Below are 19,887 nucleotides of genomic sequence, written 5' to 3' on the forward strand. Positions count from 1 at the left end.
GAGCATATTAGCATGCTGACATTAGCATTCACTCAAAGCACCGCTGTGCCTCTAGACAGCCTCACAGAGCCGAGCTAACAGAGCAAATAAAACATCATGGAATGAGGATAAAAAGTGGAGCAGTGGTTATGTAGCTGAAACATTTTTGACTAAGTCAAGTTAGGATTCTTTAAATTTGATAATTAAATAATTGTACCCCAGATACAGTATGTACAGAACGGGACATTTTACAGTGTAAAAACAAACTTGTCGTGGCCGGGTTGGGTCAGTGGGTAGAGCAGGCGCACATATACTTAGAGGTTTATGCCTCGACGCAGAGGACCAGGGTTCGAGTTCGAGCTGTGACGATTTCCTGCATGTCTTCCCCCTCTCTCTCCCCTTTCTCACCTAGCTGTCCTATCCATTAAAGGCAGAAAAGCCCCCAAAAAAATAATCTTAAAAAAAAACAAATAAAACTTGTCAATCCATCACTGACATTAACATTCAAAAATATGCAGAAAGTAGCTAAAACAATATCCATTTTCCCGAGATATTGTGAACCAATAAACTGTGTTTGCACATGTACGAATATGTAAGTTTGTACGAACAAACATTTTAGGCAAAAAACCTACATTCCCCAAATTCTGCCCGAGACTTTTTGCCCTTTAATCATTTGCTGAAGTGTCTGCTTCTTTCATCAGTCTTGCATGTGTGTGTGTGTGTGTGTGTGTGTGTGTGTCCTGAGAGGCAGCAGTCTGTCTACACAAGATTTGGCTTGCAGAATGGATCAGAGCCCTCGGTGCTCACAAGGGACAGTCTGGAGACGGCAGTGCCCGAGAGACTCACATTACATCAATTCTTAGTTAGCTGTAACACACACACACACACACCCACCCACCCACACACCCACCCCCACACACACACACACACACACACACCTTACCACCACATCTAAATATAAAGAGAGACAGTAAGTGAGCCAGACAGACAGAGTAAGAAGAGTATATGTGCAAATATAGTAAATCTCCCACCTCCTCTCTGCAGCCTGGATTACTGCAGCTCATTAGAAACTTCCTTTGACACAGAATATAAGAGAATATGAGAGTGGGGCACAGGCGGGCGGCCATTATGACTCAATTAATAAACTACCTCTGAGCCACAAAGTGGGTGAAAATCAAAAGCTCTATTCGTAAGGCTGTGAAGTTAAAACAAAGGGAGGAGCGGGACGAGGAGGTGGGGATGAGAAATGAAGCAGAAAAAGGCCAAATGTAAATTCTTGTATCACTAAAGTTTAGGCAGAGCGTGGTGTAAATCTAACACATAGTATTCATCTCCCAAGTGACAGCAGCACTGAAATAAAATTAAAAAATCTGACCTGAGACCAATAAAATAATGCTTCTGACCAGTGACGGACTGGGATCAAAAAACAGCCCTGGCATTGCAACACACCAGCCCTACTTTTGTCAATAACCTAGCTTGAAAATTAGTAACTGCCTTCCGAGGTTATCTTTCCACGCACTTTGCTGCAGTACAATCTTGAATATTTGTGGATGCATGCATAAAATAACTTATCAAAATGAACCAAAGACAAATTATCAGTAGGGGCCCATAGGGGTCCATAGGGGGGCGGCCCTTCTGGCATTTGCCCAAATTCCAGATGACCAGTCCGTCACTGCTTCTGACCTACTTCAGGTCATGTAACGCTCACAACACTTGGTGTAAGAAAAGGTTTAAAACAAACACTTAGAAGTAACTGTAGTTTTTTTTTTGCAGTACTGCAAGTGTATTCATCCAGTTTCTACTTATTCCGCTTCATAAACACATGCTGTGTCCCAATTCCCCACTGCATACTAATTCTTCCTGGGTTTTGAGTACAGTACGCACTGTGACACAGTTCAGCGTACTCAAAGATGTCAGTGTGCAAAAACTAAATTCTCCTGGATTTTGAGAGTGGAGTTGATGCACACTATCAGCGCACAGTGCCATTCTCAAAAGAAGTAAGGAAGGAGGTGCTCACACTTTCAAAAGTATTAAAACTACTTGTTGACAGTAGTGAGACAGACTGAAGGAACGTCACAGAGGAAAAAGTATTAAATCATCAAAAACATTTTTGCTTTCTCTTTGTTCCTTTTCCGGTCGTTAAACTAGTCGAGGCTTTCTAATGTCACAGTTTGATCTAAAATCTTAGACTTCTCAAAGTTTATACAGTTTTTAGACAGTTTTTACTCCATTAGATAGATAGGGAGGTGATAATGAACCCTGGGTTGGAACTTCTCTCTCTAGCTTTCTTTTTCATTTATTACTCATCACGCAACTATTTATGTCACTTTTCATGTGAACAACTGAGTGCAATACTATGACTGTTGTCCAGGAGAGACTGTGAAAATATGCGCTGTTGTCTACATATTTAAAAGTCCCATATCATGCTCATTTTCAGGTTCATATTTGTATTTTGGGTTTCTACTAGAACATGTTGACATGCTTTAATGTTCAAAAAACATTATTTTGATCATACTGTCTGTCTGAATATACCTGTATTTACCTTCTGTCCGAAACGCTTTATTTTTGCGCCTGTCTCTTGAAGACCAGTCCGCTCTAATTGGCTTGTGGAAAAAATATTTGGTGCAGCTTTTCAAAGGAAGTTCTCAAGTCGTGGGTGGAGATCCTCAGATGGGGGGGCGGTATATTCTAACGAGCCTGCATGTGACATAGGAAGGGGAGAAAATCTGGATGGCTTGTTGAATCTCATGTAATCTGATCGAGGTAGTCCACAAAAAACTGACTAGGTTGTCTTATTTCACACGTTTGTGGGTTGGTAGACACTCCAGATACCCACGTGCACAAGCACTGAAAAAGTGATTTTTTTTCATGATATGTCCCCTTAAAACAATATCGCATCTCCCACTTTTGATTTGTGACACGATTGGACAACACTTTGGCCTCTATCTCGCACCCGGCGTAGCGCAGTGCAAAGCCCGACGCAAGTGTCTTTGCTAGTTTAAGACTGACGCAGTTGTCAATTTCCAGCACTTACGTTGTTTAAATAGCAAATGCACTTGCGCCCATCTTTGCACCCATGGGCGTGCTGGTCTTACAGGGAGGTGTGTTCAGGTGCTATCTTGAGGAAGTGGGAAGTGATCGCGCCATTGACCAACAAAAACCTGGTCTAAAGTCAATAACGCAGCATTTCATTGTTATTGTAACAGCAAATTAGTGAAATGCGCCTAGCACACTATGCTTGTTATACACAGGGACGCGCAGCAGCGCACAAACACGCAAAAGATTACAAATAAAAATATTACGGTGCAAATCCTCCATCATAATAGCAATGCGCCAAGGTAAAAACGTGCCTGGCTTTTAAAGGGAATGGGAGATGACATTGATTGGTTTATTGCATGTTACGCCCAAAACACACCTATGAATTAATGAAGACACTAAGTACAACCTTTTTGAACGATGCACCTGGCGAACGGACCCTTTTTTCCGCCGTCAAACTAGCAAAAGGGGATTCGTACACACCCTAAATACACCTGCACTATGCGCTTCACGCCATGCGCTTAGATCGTTAAAATAGGGCCCTTAGTACGAAATAGTTCTAACCGGTGCTTAGAGTGCAGAAAATTCTGCATCCTAAGATTCCGTGTGGCCCTGTTGAACCATTCAAACTCATGTATCTCTTTATCAAACTATACTTCTTGTATCATGTGCCACTGTCTTACCTGTACCTCGAAGGAACATGTCTAACACAGTGCTGTTTTCAGTCTGAACGCCTGGTAGCACAGTCTAAAGTTTATCATTCTCCATGTGTATCTATATTTGGTAACACTTTACTTGAAGGTATCTACATAAGAGTGACATGACACTGTCATGAACATATGACACACAGTCATCACACATGAACCATAACCATAACTTGACTTGAATGACACTTCACTACGTGAATTAAAACGCCCCTTTCCATATTCATCAGCTCATATCGATCATTGCTCATCACGACTCTTCTGATTGACAATTAACGGGTAAAAAAAGCCGAGCTACAAACTGAACATGACTTATATTAAAGCAAACAAAGGTTCAAAGAAAGAGGTGCAATGTCACCGCTGAGGATGTTAATTTGATCTGGATTGTCAGTGACCCCTCTGGTCATCCTGCGGCCAATCTTTTTGCTCTCCTTGCTTCAAGCAGACGCTACCCCTCTATAAAATACTCCACCACTCTTTTTGCAAAGAGTTTCTTTCCCAGTGCTCCAAATGTTAAACCTATGGCTAATGCCTGGTTAGATATTTTTCACTATGAGTAAAGATTTATTATTCTGGGTTGAATCTACGCCGTAGATACGTACGTAGGTACTTGTAGATACAGACCCTACGCAGGACCCTAAAAAGCTAATCCCCGTCACTCTCTCACTCGCTCTACCACACACTCCCCACGCACACACACACACACACACAAACACACACACACACACACACACACACAAGAGATACGCTAGAACGACGCAGACACAACAGCGCACAAGAATAAATCCCCACACTTACGTAGGCTACGGCGTAGGCTCTGCGTAGATACTACGTACTACTATAAATCAGCCTTTAGGTGATCGCTTGCTTATGTTTTTACGAGCTGTTTCAGAGATGTAATCTTTGCACATGCACTTTAAAACCCAATTAACTGCTTTAGGGATTGTCGGTCCTTTGCTCGTGTGGGGATCTGTCCGCTCTTTTTTATGTTTTTTTTTAAAACTATTACATACTGTAACGCCCTGCAGTGCCCTGCTGATGACATGAACTACTACGACTACCATTTTCTAGTCACTGATCCATTATCTTTATTGTGACTATTATTGCCACTGTTCATCACACCCCCAACCGGCACCATCAGACACCACCTACCAAGAGCCTGGGTCTGCTGAGGTTTCTTCCTAAAAGGAGTTTTTCCTCACCACTGTCGCACTAAATGCTTGCTCTTGGGGGGAATTACTGGAATTGTTGGGACTTTATAAATTATAGAGTGTAGTCTAGACCTACTCTATCTGTAAAGTGTCTCGAGATAACTCGTTATGATTTGATACTATAAATAAAATTCAATTGAATTATTACAGTTTTATACTGTCCTCTAACTCAGTGTTTCTCAAATGGGGGGTACCCCTAGGGGTACTTTGGAAGACTGCAGGGGGTCTGTTACATTTTTTCAAAATGTTTTTCAGTTACAAGGCTGTAGTTACTTCTACTGTCGCTGTTTTTGAAGTTTGTCACCTTTTTTTGAAGGTTTTGTCGTTTGTTAACTTTTGACCTATTCCTGCCTTTCTTCTTTACTTTTTTCTACTTTACTAAGTTTAACTAAGTTTTTGTCTCTTTTTTTAAAGTTTTTTTCTGCTTTTTTCAAAATTTTTGTCTCTTCTTTTGAAGTTTGTCGCTTATTTTAATTTTTTGTCACTTTTGTCACCCTAGTTTAGCCTTCCTTCTTTCTACCGTCTTTTTCCAAGTTTTTGTTGGCTTTTTCCATCAGCATTTAAATGTTTTCCAGGTACAAAGCTGTTGTTTAGTAAATCTATCGCTGACATCGCTGTATTGTTCCTCTTTATAGAGACTTTTTTTTTCTACCAAAAATTATTTGCGCTGGTTAGGGGGTACATGGCTTAAAAAAAGGGGGAACATTATTGAAAAAAGTTTGAGAACCACTGCTCTAACTTATACTGTTTATGTTGTTTAACATACTGTTTTATATGCCATCTGTCTGATCTGTTGTGTTGTTGTTTTTTAGCTCTTGCATCTCAATTCCACGTGATTCCCAACTTCATACGGCAAAGACACTTGATCTTCAAGAGTCAGAGCAAAGCCTATTCTTAAAAGGTGCTTTGTCCACAGGGACCTGTGAAGCTGTCAAACTCATCCAAGCTTGAATCTCCATCAGTTTAACAATTATAGATTTGAATTTCTCCTGTGTCATATTGATTTGTTGTCTCCATTTCTGTCGCCAGCACCACCTCAGCCAAAGACTCCTTTCCCTTCTCCCTCCGATTGTTCTTGTATTGTAAATACCTTCTCCTCAACCATTTGAGTCTGTGGCTGAATTTGGGCCTCCATTCCTGTTGCCAGGAGCCTTAACTTTTGAAGGTCACAGAGTTTATTAGCCCTAAACAGTGGCTGCATAACTCACCGGTCCAACCTGCCACACAGCGACAGAAGCCGGTCACTGGATCACAGCCGTCAGCGTTGACACAGTCACATCTCTCTCTGCAGTTCAGCCCGTATGATCCCTCCTGACACAGCAGACACAATTATAGAAATGCACTTTAAACTGCAGAACTATAACTAACATACTGTGCAACGTACCAGAGAAGTAGTGTTTTTTAAGGGCTGCAACTAACGATTATTTTCATCGTGGATTAATCTGTTGATTTTTTTCTTGATTAATCAATTAGTTATTTGGTCTATAAAATGTCACAAAATGGTGACGAATGTCGATGAGTGTTTCCCAAAGCCCAAGACGACATCCTCAAATGTCTTGTTTTGTCCACAACTCAAAGATTTTGAGTTTACTGTCACAGAGGAGAGAAGAAACTAGAACATATTCACATCTAAAAAGCTGACATCAGAGAATGTGTACTGAGAATTTCGACTTGAGTAATCGATTATCAAAATAGTTGGCGATTAATTTAATAGTTGACAACTACTTGATTCATCTTTGCAGCTCTAGTGTTTATCAATTTAGTTGAATCCAAACTCTGACCCCTTCCTGCAAAACACTGCTGCAGCTATTTCCACTCAAAAGAGACCGCCGCGACCACTTACATGACACGGTACGTCGCAGAGCTCGTCCCTCCAGCCCGGAGAGCAGGTGCAGGTCCCGTTGGCGGGGTCGCAGGCTGCCTCGTTGGCACACTGACATGTCTGATTGCAGCTCAGTCCCCAAGCACCACTGGAGCAAGGGATGGAGCAGTCCACACCCTGCCAACCTGGACACAGACACGGAGACAATTCATTTGAGTCTAATGTGATTCATGTGCACCTGTGAAGCACCTTGTTTGGAAAGGTTCTATCAAATTAAGTTGACTTATTCACTTAAAATATCACTAAAATGATAGTCTTGCATTGCCAGACCTTCCTCCACAGCGCTGCGGAGGAGGGTTTGGCTAGTCCACACAGCATTCTGGGATGGGAGAAAAACACGCTCTGGTTTATTGGCATTTCTTTAAACCAATCACAATCGTCTTGGGCGGCGCTAAGTGCTGAGCGGAGCCACGGTGCCTCTGCAAAATAGCCTCGGGAAGGAACTTGTTTTGGTGGAATGTGTACATTCCAAAGTTGTTTTAGTCGTGCAACAGAAAACTCAGATTGGACAGATTATAAAATGTTCTGTTTCCATGAGCAGTGAAGTGAAGTGAATATATAACAAAACTATGACAATAAGACCCAAATTGTGATTACCCAGAATTATCATTTTAGTATATCAACGACGTTTCATTTCCGGGATTGTTCAGATGCTGTTGGAAATTCCGCCTGATGTCCCTCATTTCAGCTGGATGTCTGTTACCTTCCTCTGTCTCTGTGTTGGCGTTCTAACCTCCGGTGGATTTGTGAGGACTATGGTTAACTGCTCCTCAGATCTCTGCAGGGTAAATCCAGACAGCTAGCTAGACTATCTGTCCAATCTGAGTTTTCTCTCTCACTACTACTTTGCAGCGGCTCTGTGCGGAGTTTAGCACCGCCCATGACGATCCTGATTGGTTTAAAGAAATGCCAATAAACCAGAGCATGTTTTTCTCCCATCCCCGAATGCTATGTAGAATAGCCAGACCCTCCTCTAGCACGCTTTGGAGGAGGATCTGGCGAAGCGAGACTATACGACACGTTACCACACAGTGTTCAAGGGAAATGTAAGATTAGTACTACAAGCAGTGTTGCCAGATAAAGATTTCGTTTCCAAGCCAAGCACCCAAATTTCTTGGCGGAAAAGAGACCAATCTAGCACATTGTTTCGGCTCAGCCGGCGATCCAAACAGACAGAGTTATTCATCACCGGCCAAATTGGCAAGCAACTTTACAATTTTACCCGTCAAAGTAAATTTTGACCCGCATTTGGCGGGTTGGCGGGTGTCAATTTAAAGCCCTGGTCACAGGTGTTACCCAATCAGCAGAGACGTGTCAGTAAACTTGTGGTATTAAAAAGGCAGTGCACTTGCGCACACAACAGGGTGTTCAACACACCCCCGTTTCACTTTAAAAAAACGTGTTGCTACGTTTTGTTAGGGCTGAACGTGGCCCATCTCTGGCAGTCAGAGGTGGACGAAGCATTCATCACATCCTTTACTTCAGCAGTACCACACTGTGAAAATACTCCACAACAAGTGAAAGCATTAGACCTCACAACAGTAAAAGCATGGAAGTATAATCAAGTTTACTTCAGTAAAAGATCTGAGTACTTCTTCCGCCACTGTTACAGTGTTTATGTTTCTATAAGGGAAACTGGGAATTGAGTTAAAGATTTAAGATGAATCCATGAATGAATGATCTTAAAGGTCCCATGGCATTAAAATGTCACTTTATGAGGTTTTTTAACATTAATGTGAGTCCATCCAAAAAGCAGCATGTCATGGGACCTTTAAACCCTCCTGTTGTCCTCGGGTCAAATTGACCCATTTTCCAAAAGTTTCTATATCAGAAATTTGGGGTTTCGTTCAACCAAATTGTCAAAAAATATAAATAACGTGGATGGTTCCCTACAATGCTCTTTACAAGTATTTGAAAAAAAAAAGTGATAAAAGAATGTTAAAAAAGTGAGAAAAATGTCGAAAAAACAACAAAAACGTTAAAAAAGTGACAAAAATGTTGGAAAAAAAAAACAACAAAACGTCAAAAAAGTGTAAAAAAATAAATAAATCAACAAATACAGACAAAAGTGACAACACAAACTTGAAAAAAAGTGACAAAAATGGCGGAAAAAGTCAAAAACGTCGGAAAAAACAGAAAAAAAACAACAACAAAAAAACGCAGAAAATAAATCAACAAAAAGCTTATAAAATGTCGGGAAAAGTGTTGAAAAAGACGACCAAACAATGATTGAAGCCAACACAAGGGTTAACAGTGTAAGGAAGGGAACCTTCTTTGCAGATGCAGGAGCCGTCGATGTACGAGCAGGAGATCTCGTTGTGGCAGGAGCATGACGAGGTGCAGTTGGTCCCGTACAGGCCTGCAGGACAGCTGATGGAGCAGTCGTCCCCCTGGACACAGTGGACAGACACACAGACGCTGATGGCAGTGGAAAGGCCCACATTTTTTATAGTTACATATTTTAAAACCACAACCATCAAATCAATCATGATTTATATGGCATTCTTTTCATCACTCCAACCATAGGTTTATCTTAAAACAACAAAAATGTAATTTTCTGAATTCTAATTTACCTTTGCAGTCATTTCTATAGTCTTTTAATTTAAGGAAATTAAGTAATTAACTAACTGGACAAATGAGAGAGGAAATAATAGGGAACAAAATATCATACACTTATAAAACAGACAGATTAGCAAACTTACTATCAAAAGCTCAATAGTTAAAGGGGACATATGAAAAACACAAAAAAAAACATTTTTCTTTACATATATTTTGCTTTTATTCATATTTGCTCTATTAGTCTTTGTTCTATTTATTTAAAGTGCTCATATTATGCTTTTTGGCTTTTCCCCTTTCCTTTATTGTGTTATATATCTTCTTAGTGCATGTGTAACGGTACAGATAGTTAATGCCCCACAATACTTGTGACAGGTGTATCACCCTATCAGGAGTAAAGAGTTAAGGTAAATATAGCCTATCCGGTGTGAGGGGGGTGGGGTAAAAAGAAAAGTGTGGAATGGCGGGGCGGAAAAGGAAGGCACGCAGAAGTTTACTAGAGAGCCCCACTCTCGCTTGAACGGAATAAAAAAAGAACCAAATTATTGTATGAGGTAGGCTACGGACAACAAGTCGGAGTTGCTAAGCTTTAAGTAAGGGCTGAATCTGTTCGCGTCATCTAGGACACATTTCCTCAGCTGAACAAAAGTCGGCAAAGCTATTAGCAATAGCGACATAGTCTTTGATGTTAGCCGCCCTCCGTGTAGCCTTGACGGTAAAAGGTGTGGAAAGGAGCGTTGTCTAATTTTACTCAGTGGCCAGTTAAACTCTAAAGGAGAGTTTTCGTGACTGGAAGGAGTTGAAGAGCAACCTCGTCTCACAGACCCGCACCTGCAAAGAGAATGTTATCCTGTGAGTGAATATTGAAGTTAGGATTTCCTGCCATCCAGACGCCATCTCAGCGATTCACCCTAGTTTTATGGCACACCGTTCTGAATATTCTGTCGCCACGGATTTTTGTTCATTACTTTACACCAGAGCCTGAGGTATGGTTTATTTTTTGCTACTTTGACCGTGGACTGGGAGCGTCAGCAGCTAAGGCTGTAATACTGTTACGGACAATAGACTTCTGCTGTCATAGACTTTCAGCGGACTCGAATCTGCACCTTTGGAGGGACAGTGAGTGTAAACAAAAAGTGATTCTGGTTGAACTTATTGATTGCTGAACATTTAAAGATAATTAGCATACTCTGTTAAACTGTCAATAATTTACTAAAACTGTGCTTTGGTTTTTGTTGACTTCAAGCTGGTGTTTATTTTTTTTCTCTGTGGAATATCTGTTAAAAAAGAAAAGAGGGATTGTCTACAGTGAGAAACATTTTTTGAAAAGTATTGTTTTTCTGTCACATTGAACCTTAGTTGGTTTTATGTAATTTTTTGGGGGGAATTAATTCCTGCAATAGCAGAGTTGATACTGGTCAAATTTAATTGGACTAGGTTTGATTTACAGTATTTTAAAGGGTCAATCAATAAATAATTTGTTGAGATATCTACTCAGTTGTTATAACAAATTATATTGGGTTTATATTGCTCTGGAGTAGGGGCGCCCCACCTATCTAGCTAGGTATAGGATACAGGGGGGGAGATTGTGCAAACCTTAAGTTTGGTTTAGGAGCACATCACACTTCAGGTGGTCACTGTGTTAGAGATACGAGTCCTGAAGCCCATCCTACCATACTTTCATTGCTTAACGTTGGTCAGGGAGATCAGCCAGATAGGTAACAACATACTTATTGAATTAGGTACTGGGGCCAATTGCGCTGGGACATACAGACCCAGATCTTGTACTCTTCCAGTCGTTCAGAGCAGAACTATACTAATAACACCCCTACATAGTGGGGCTTATCCTCCACTACACGTTATAGGTTTACAAAGTGAAAAAGCCCAAAGTCCACCCCAAAGGGACTTACCATCTCCAACAGAAAACACTGTTCACAAACTGCTCCAAACAGCTCTATTGTAGTCCAGCCTTTACTTCAGAGACAAACGTGGTCACTTTGGAACACACGTTATAATGCTCGCCTAGCTGCTAGCATGGCACGCCCTCATACTCTGCTTCTGACTGGCTAGTAGTCCTTACCTAGCTACTGAGCATGTGCGACTCCCAACAAAGAAGGAACAGAAGTGAGAGGTCTCACTCTGTAGCTAAAACAGAGAGCTCAACACACAGGGTGAAAAGAGGAGCTGCAGCAATGTGCAGTACAACAAATATATGGTGTTTTCTAAAAATTAAACCATGTAAACCTATTCTGGTACAACCTCTAAATACAATTATGAACCTGTAAATGAGCATAATATGAGCACTTTAACTTTTGTTCTGTTTAGGTAACTTTTATGCACACTGCTAAAGAGCTGCTAAACAGATTGTCATTGTACTCTGATCACAATGACAATAATGATCTATCTATCGCCTTCCAACCCTTAAACTGTGAAATAAGACAACCTAGTCAGTTTTTTGTAGGCTGCCTCGATCAGAAAACATGGGCTTCAACAAGCCATTTGGATTCTGGCCCCCCTTCCTTTGTAACATACAGGCTCTTTAGGATGGGGGCTTAAAGAGACAGCCGCTAAAACAGTGAATACAGGTATATTTAGACAGACAGTATGAAAAAAAATTATGTTTTTTTTTTTTAAACATTAAAGCATGTAAACATGTTCTAGTAGAAACCCAAATTAAAGGTGCTGTAGGTAGAATTGCGAAGATCCAGGACTTAGCCAAAAAATTTGAACATCGACAACTTCTCAGTCCCTCCCCCCTTTCCGCTAAAGCCCAAAACGGTCTCCTAAGCCCTTCCCCCCACAAGGGAGAATGAATGCGTGTGCATGAGCAGTGATTGACACGCAGTTAGACACCCCCCCTGGCCCTGATTGGTGCATCTGAACAGGGAGCGGTGGATTTTTGAAAATCTCACTCCAGGCTGTAGGTGGAGCCAGAGGAGCTGGATTTTTTTTTTTAATGACCTGCTTCATGTAGTTCTACTGGAACATAGGGTCAGTTTCAGCAAATATGACAGAAAGTTAGTTTTATAAGACTTACCTACTGCACCTTTAACCCAAGTAACCAAATAATACAGTATGAAAACAGTTTTGTCAATTTCACTCCCTATTCACTATTCAGTGCAACACATTTACCCTCTGGCATTTTACCTGAGTGTCAGAATTTGACACAACCGCATTGTACATTGTGTCATATTTTAAAGATGTGAAACCTACACCTGCCAGTCTGCTACATTAATAAATGTATTTGAATGTGTTTTCTTTAGCTGCAGTGTGTTAAGCTCTCTCTGCCACCGTTCATAACGGTCCAAAGAGGCGTTTCATGATGACGGACGCCCTCATTCGCTGTCTGTGCTGCTTGTATTCTTCATGAGATGGCCTGCTCAGTTGTTGCGACTGTGTGCGCATTGGTTTCAGGGTTTTGAGTTTCAGGAATAACTTGACTGACCGCAAGCTTTCACCACCATCTTTCTCTGCAGCAGCTCAGCTCCGGGGGAAACAGGTCTTGCTCGGGACCACGACTGCATTGAAGTTGAAAGCGGAGATAAAGCAAACAAGCACATGTATTATGGAGGAGAGAGAGGCGATCATCGCTGATGAAACACCCGCAGAGGAACACCATGTCTGTGCTCGTCCAATCAATAGAGGACATGATCCGACCAGTCCAAAAGACAGCGTGGCATTATAGCAGCATGTCTAACCTTATTCTGCACCGTTATGCTGTGAAACGAGCTCCACATAAACCTGAACCTCCAGCACGCCGGCACATTGATCAGGACCTTTAACATATAAGCTGTGCTAATTAAAGCTGCCTGCTTCCAACCTGCTGCCTTTAAATTGCTATTAATCTAATATTCACAAAGCCAGCGCAAATGTGCAAAGACAGGAGAAGAGGAGCCTTATTAAAAAGTTGTTGAATTAAGCACTTAAAAAAAACCTTTGTTAATAAATAACGCGAGTGCGCCCAACAAGGAAAATCCTCAGAATTTCCCAGGGGGAGTGGGAGTTCTAACAAGTTTCCTCTGGAATAATAAATACGTGTGGATCGATGGGCGACGTTGTGTGGTGCTTTATTAGCGTGTCGTTTTAATTTTTCTTACCTCACATCTGAGATCAGAGGCAATAAATAAGTAAACTGTATTCAAACAGGATTCATTTAATCACTTCAAAATCACATCAATTACATGCTCTTCCATCTATTGGAGGAATGTGTTTTTAGTCCAGCAGGTGTATAACCCTCTCAAATTCTTCAAATGGAGATGGCAAAAAACACACACATCTATCTTCCAGGTGTGAATGTGTAACAGTGTGAGTGTGGAGCAGAGGACTGCTTTTAGCAAAACCAACCTGGTTAGATAAAGGTTACACAAAAACCCCAAGGATGTGCCCGTTAAAGGCAGGGTAGGTAATGTTGGAAAGCTAGCGAGATTTGAAAGTAACATCTCCTCGGGGCTCCGTCTAACCCCTCCAGCGCTAACCCTTCCCCCTGCCCTCGGGGCTCCGTCTAACCCAAAGAATTTCTAATAAAAGAAGTAGTTCCACTCTCTCGTTACTTCCAGCTTCTGAACTGGTTGCAGTTCCACCAGAGTTCCATATAGGGGGCGCTCACAGGCCAGTGCAGAATGAATGGGACTCTATGGAGCTATACCCCTCAAAATCCACTTTTCTCAGGATGTCATTTTTTTGTCTAGTAATTTGAATGTTGCATTCGAAAGGGGAGGTTAAGAAAATACACACTGCTGGGTGTTAGATTTTTTTAAAGTGGCTTTTTTGTTCTAAAAAGCCTTTTAAAACGTCAATGACGTCATATACTGCTTTAAGGCAAGCTCTGAGTCACTTCCTTTTTTCTCTCGAGGCATCGACAACACAGCTGATAGGTTAGGCTCTCCCTGTTAATACACGGGCTACAAAGAGGTTTGCTAATGCTTTAAAGACCACGCCGAAATATTCACTCTGACATTCTGGTTCTGCTTTGGATGCCGTCAAGGGGGACCTCTGGTTGTAATCAGTCCTTCACTGACCAATCAGCATTCATTAGCAGAATGCTAGCGTGTTATGGGCAACAATGACTCAACCTGTAAGAAATCGAAAGGACATAAGTACTCGTTCATTCAACTTTCGACCTATAATCCATGTTGAACTTGCAAAAACTACAATCAAATCGGAGATTTCTCAACGACAATCAGGCGAAAGAGACAAATTTAGCCGTCTAGCTCCATAGAGTCCCATTCATTTTGCACTGGACCGCGATCACCCCCAGTGGAACTCTGGTGGAACTGCAACGAAATTCAGTACACTGGGGCTTAATAGGGAGTGGAATGGCTTTCCGTAGACCGGCTTTGGTCTAACCCCTCCCCTTGCCCTCGGGGCTCCGCCCACACACAGACGTGCACGAGCACGACTGCATCGTTGCTTCAGAGCAGACTGGAGAAAAGACTGTCATTATACTTCATGTCTCATTCACCGGTAAGCAAACACCTAATATTATCACACCAAATGTTTAAAACAAACATGACTACTGTTAGCAATGCAGCGCATTGAGCTCAGGCTTGTACACGGGAGGGGTAAAGTTCGCTCAGCGGGGGCAAGGAGGCTTTTCATTGGGTCTTTCCAAGCGGACCACGAGGCAGTGATTGGTGGGCGTTTTTACAGGATTACAGCAGCTCCAGATGACAGATCTTTTTCGCTCCTTTTTCAGAGCCCATAAGTTATTTATTGCTGGGTGTAATTTCAAGGCCTTAGTGGTCCCCTAATACTGTATCTGAAGTCTCTTTTATGTAGACCTTAGTGGTCCTCTAATACTGTATCTGAAGTCTCTTTTATGTAGACCTTAGTGGTCCCCTAATACTGTATCTGAAGTCTCTTTTATGTAGACCTTAGTGGTCCTCTAATACTGTATCTGAAGTCTCTTTTATGTAGACCTTAGTGGTCCCCTAATACTGTATCTGAAGTCTCTTTTATATAGACCTTAGTGGTCCCCTAATACTGTATCTGAAGTCTCTTTTATATAGACCTTAGTGGTCCCCTAATACTGTATCTGAAGTCTCTTTTATATAGACCTTAGTGGTCCTCTAATACTGTATCTGAAGTCTCTTTTATATAGACCTTAGTGGTCCCCTAATACTGTATCTGAAGTCTCTTTTATGTAGACCTTAGTGGTCCCCTAATACTGTATCTGAAGTCTCTTTTATGTAGACCTTAGTGGTCCTCTAATACTGTATCTGAAGTCTCTTTTATGTAGACCTTAGTGGTCCCCTAATACTGTATCTGAAGTCTCTTTTATGTAGACCTTAGTGGTCCTCTAATACTGTATCTGAAGTCTCTTTTATGTAGACCTTAGTGGTCCCCTAATACTGTATCTGAAGTCTCTTTTATATAGACCTTAGTGGTCCCCTAATACTGTATCTGAAGTCTCTTTTATATAGACCTTAGTGGTCCCCTAATACTGTATCTGAAGTCTCTTTTATATAGACCTTAGTGGTCCTCTAATACTGTATCTGAAGTCTCTTTTATATAGACCTTAGTGGTCCCCTAATACTGTATCTGAAGTCTCTTTTATGTAGACCTTAGTGGTCCCCTAATACTGTATCTGAAGTCTCTTTTATATAGACCTTAGTGGTCCCCTAATACTGTATCTGAAGTCTCTTTTATATAGACCTTAGTGGTCCCCTAATACTGTATCTGAAGTCTCTTTTATATAGACCTCAGTGGTCCCCTAATACTGTATCTGAAGTCTCTTTTATATAGACCTTAGTGGTCCCCTAATACTGTATCTGAAGTCTCTTTATATAGACCTCAGTGGTCCCCTAATACTGTATCTGAAGTCTCTTTTATATAGACCTTAGTGGTCCCCTAATACTGTATCTGAAGTCTCTTTCCCGAAATTCAGCCTTGGTGCAGAATTACAGCCACTAGAGCCAGTCCCACAATGAGCTTTCCTTAGGATGTGCCATTTCTGTGTCTGTAGCTTTAAATGCTATTGAGGAGGAGAGAGGGGGGGGCAATGTGGAGAGTGGGGGTGTGGCCTTGACCAACTGCCACTTTGCTTGTTTTCAAGCCATGATGTCTCTCTCTCTCTCATGGGTGGGCCAAATTCTCTGGGCGGGCAAAGCAGAGAAAGGGGAGATAACCTTCCTCCTTATGACCTCATAAGGAGGAAGATTCCAGATTGGCCCATCTGAGCTTTCATTTTCTCAAAGGCAGAGCAGGATACCCAGGGCTCGGTTTACACCTATCACCATTTCTAGCCACTGGGGGACCATAGGCAGGCTGGGGGAACTCATATTAATGTTAAAAAACCTCATAGTGAAATTCTCATGCCATGGGACCTTTAAAGTCTTGTAATCTGTTCCGGCGCAAGGGATACAGCGATTTGGCTCCTAAGGGGACACGAGCAAAAAAAAAATCTAAAGTTTAGTTTCATGTGCGCACATGAAAAGGTTTTGCGTGCGCACATGAAAGTTTCACGTGAGCACATGAAACTAAACTTTAGATTTTTTTTTGCTCATGTCCCCTTAGTTCAACCCTGCCTTTAAGTTAACATAAAACAACAGTGCTGTGCTGCTGCAAAGCAATGCAGAATATTATAAGCGTCACAAACTCAGAAACGACTCTTTGTATTATCAGAATAAAAACAAATTGCAAAGATCTATATTAGCTAATCATTTCCATGTTCATGTGTGCAGGGTTTCAGCTCAGTGTGATGTATCTATAGTAACTGCCATCAGCAGCACAAGTTAATTAGAGGTCACTGGGACACGCTGGCTCCACGAGGACATCCTGAGCTCAGAGGCTTGGTTGTTTTTATTCTATTATTTATCTTATCCAAATGTAGTGGAGTTAATGATTTCACTTGCTGTCACTGTGTATTCATTTCAATATACATTTTATATGAATAATTATATTATTAATATTATAATTATAATTATCAGTCATCAGTTCATTTTTATACTGTTAACTGTCTCATTTTATACTGCTTTTTTAATCTTGTTTGAAATTAGTTTATTTCCTGGAGATTTATTGTAGAAGTAAAAGTGGTTGCCATGGAGACCTGGTTGTGTGTATCGGGGGTGGCCTCTGCAGCGCCCCTGCAGACTTGAGCAGTGCACCCCAAAAATGTATTTACAGTCTGCATGTGGCGTCTCCATGGTAAACTGCCTCAACATTAGCTCCATGGACCTTTTTCACAGCAGACATGTTGACTTGTCATAGTAGGAAAAGCACAGCTGAAATTGATAACCTTAACGATGGCTCAATTCCATCAAGTGTCCCAGTAAGATATTTCAGTGAGTCAGCATGCATAATACCAGGGCCTCTAAGTGGAATGCAGCCATCATTAATGGTTTTGAATACACCTGTGCTTTTCCTACTATGACATGTCAACATGTCTGCCGTGAAAAAGGTCCATTATAGAGTACATTTATTTGAATCGCCTTCTCATGGGTAAAACTGTGTTTTGTATTTATTTATCTCCAGCATTCTGTTTCTTTATTGTTTTAAATGGTGTTTTTTCTGTTAATTTGTTGTCAACATGTAACATTGTTGCTAGTTTCATTTTAGCTTGAACTCACTACGTTCTTATTTGTTATAGCATTCGGTGTGAGACTGGCTACGACGAACTGTGGAGAACTACTGTAAGAGTTATCCTGTGTTACTCATCAGGGAGCTGACCTTCCCTCCATCCAGGACCTGTACCGGTCCAGGGTCAGGAAACGGGTGGCAGACCCCTCACACCCTGGTCACAAACTGTTCAACCTCCTTCCCTCTGGTAGGCGATACAGGGCACTGTTCGCCAAAACCAGCCGACACAAAGACAAGTTTCTTTCCCCAAGTTGAACGCTCAGAAATAGCCCCCACCCTTACATGTTTAAAACAAACATGACTACATGAGTGAACAAGAGTTCCTGTTTGACGTGTACCATGATAGAGTGGAGACCAGTGATGCTGGGTAACGCGTTACTTGTAACTGACCACTTTTTTCAGTAATGAGTAATCTAACGCGTTACTATTTCTAAACCAGTAATCAGATTAAAGTTACTTATCCAAGTCACTGTGCGTTACTATTTTTGTCATTTTCCTTAGTAAAAATATATATTGTTTTTACTTTCTTCTTGCATCTCGGGGAGTGAAGTCACGTATGCGACGACAAGTCACGTTTTCAGCATGAGGACAGGTCACGTGTACCACGCAGCGGCACAAACGTAAACAACAATGGAGGGAGGAGAGAGATGTGCGTTTTGTAGCTGGAAATACAGTCACTATTTTGTGATAAATGCTGCCCTTAAACACGGTTGACTCGCTCTCTTTCATGCCATAGTAAACAAGATCCCTACTACTGTCAATGCCGAGCTGCCTCACAGTAAACCGGTTGTCATTTTTATGTTGAGGCTGTGGGGGTGTTGTCAGCAGCTGCTGAATGTAACTAATAAAGTAACTTGTAATCTAACTTAGTTACTTTTAAAATCAAGTAATCTGTAAAGTAACTAAATTACTTTTAAAATCAAGTAATCTGTAAAGTAACTCAGTTACTTTTTCAAAGTAACTGTGGCAACACTGGTGGAGACCAAACAGGGTAGTGTCTTTTTGTCTGATTTTTCAAAACAAACTGCTGCACAAACAAAGGCAGCTGCTTCTCTTTCTGCTCCATTCAACAGCTTTTTTTTATTGGAAATTTCCCCCAGAAGCACAATGGGAAATAATCTCAAAAGGAAGTCTTGCAAATAGTGACCCTGAAAGATCTTACATCCTCTGACTAAAACTCTGTGACTTGTGATGCATTGTCTTTAGATGTGAGAAGGTGTCAAACGTCTTTTAAAAGTATTTTCAAAGTCTTCTAGTGTATGGTCAGTATAACTGTCAGTTGTTTGGAGGAAAACTTTCTGTAATTCTGTCCTTTTCCCTGAAACAGTTCCTCATGATATGTCACATCAGTGGTGTTGTTCAGACAGTCGTGTAGATTTCAAACCTTGGCTCAGAATTGCATGTTTACAGATATCGATCGAAACTGGTGCTGAAAACCACACAGAAATTCTGCTCAAAGCTGGTTTCATGTCCACGCGGTGACACACAGAGAATCAAACTGTGAGTCACCAGCGCAGAATAAATCCCCTTTAAATCAATAACACTCCGCTGAAAGCCACATCTATCTGAATTTAGCTGCTACAAACCAAACGGACATTCGTCTGTAGCGTCATCCTACTTTCATCTGCTGAGAATCCCTGATGTTCTCCGTCCAATTATCAAAGTCGCTGTCATCTCTGTGCTCCTAGGTGTCTCGTCTCCACTCTCCACTCAGTCACTGCAGGATCAGTGAACACACCGGGAGGGCCGGACCACAGAGTCGCTCCAGTTACTGCTGCACACACCAGTCAGAAACCACCCACACTGCTACATGCCACTTTAATATTAACACTTGCCTGGCCTGAATCTATCTAAAATGATAAATCCAACATTTACAATTTATCCTGTTTCTACTTCCAATTCTGTACCACTTTACAATACGGCTACCTTATAAAGGATTTAA

At 41.4% G+C, this 19,887-nt stretch overlaps 1 protein-coding gene across 3 annotated transcripts in view; it reads right to left on the minus strand.

Moving 5' to 3' along the window:
* LOC116067271 (multiple epidermal growth factor-like domains protein 11) overlaps positions 1 to 19,887 on the minus strand; it is a 190,032-nt gene that overhangs the window by 31,170 nt on the left and 138,975 nt on the right. For all 3 annotated transcript variants that reach the window (XM_031323672.2, XM_031323670.2, XM_031323669.2), the window contains exons 12-14: positions 9,082 to 9,202; positions 6,774 to 6,937; positions 6,139 to 6,241 (exon numbers count right to left, since the gene is read on the minus strand). In XM_031323672.2, the coding sequence (XP_031179532.1) occupies positions 6,139 to 6,241; positions 6,774 to 6,937; positions 9,082 to 9,202 (388 nt within the window). The remainder of the gene's footprint in view (positions 1 to 6,138; positions 6,242 to 6,773; positions 6,938 to 9,081; positions 9,203 to 19,887) is intronic.

This window comes from Sander lucioperca, chromosome 3 (assembly GCF_008315115.2).
Source record: "Sander lucioperca isolate FBNREF2018 chromosome 3, SLUC_FBN_1.2, whole genome shotgun sequence".
Taxonomy (NCBI): Eukaryota; Metazoa; Chordata; class Actinopteri; order Perciformes; family Percidae; genus Sander; species Sander lucioperca.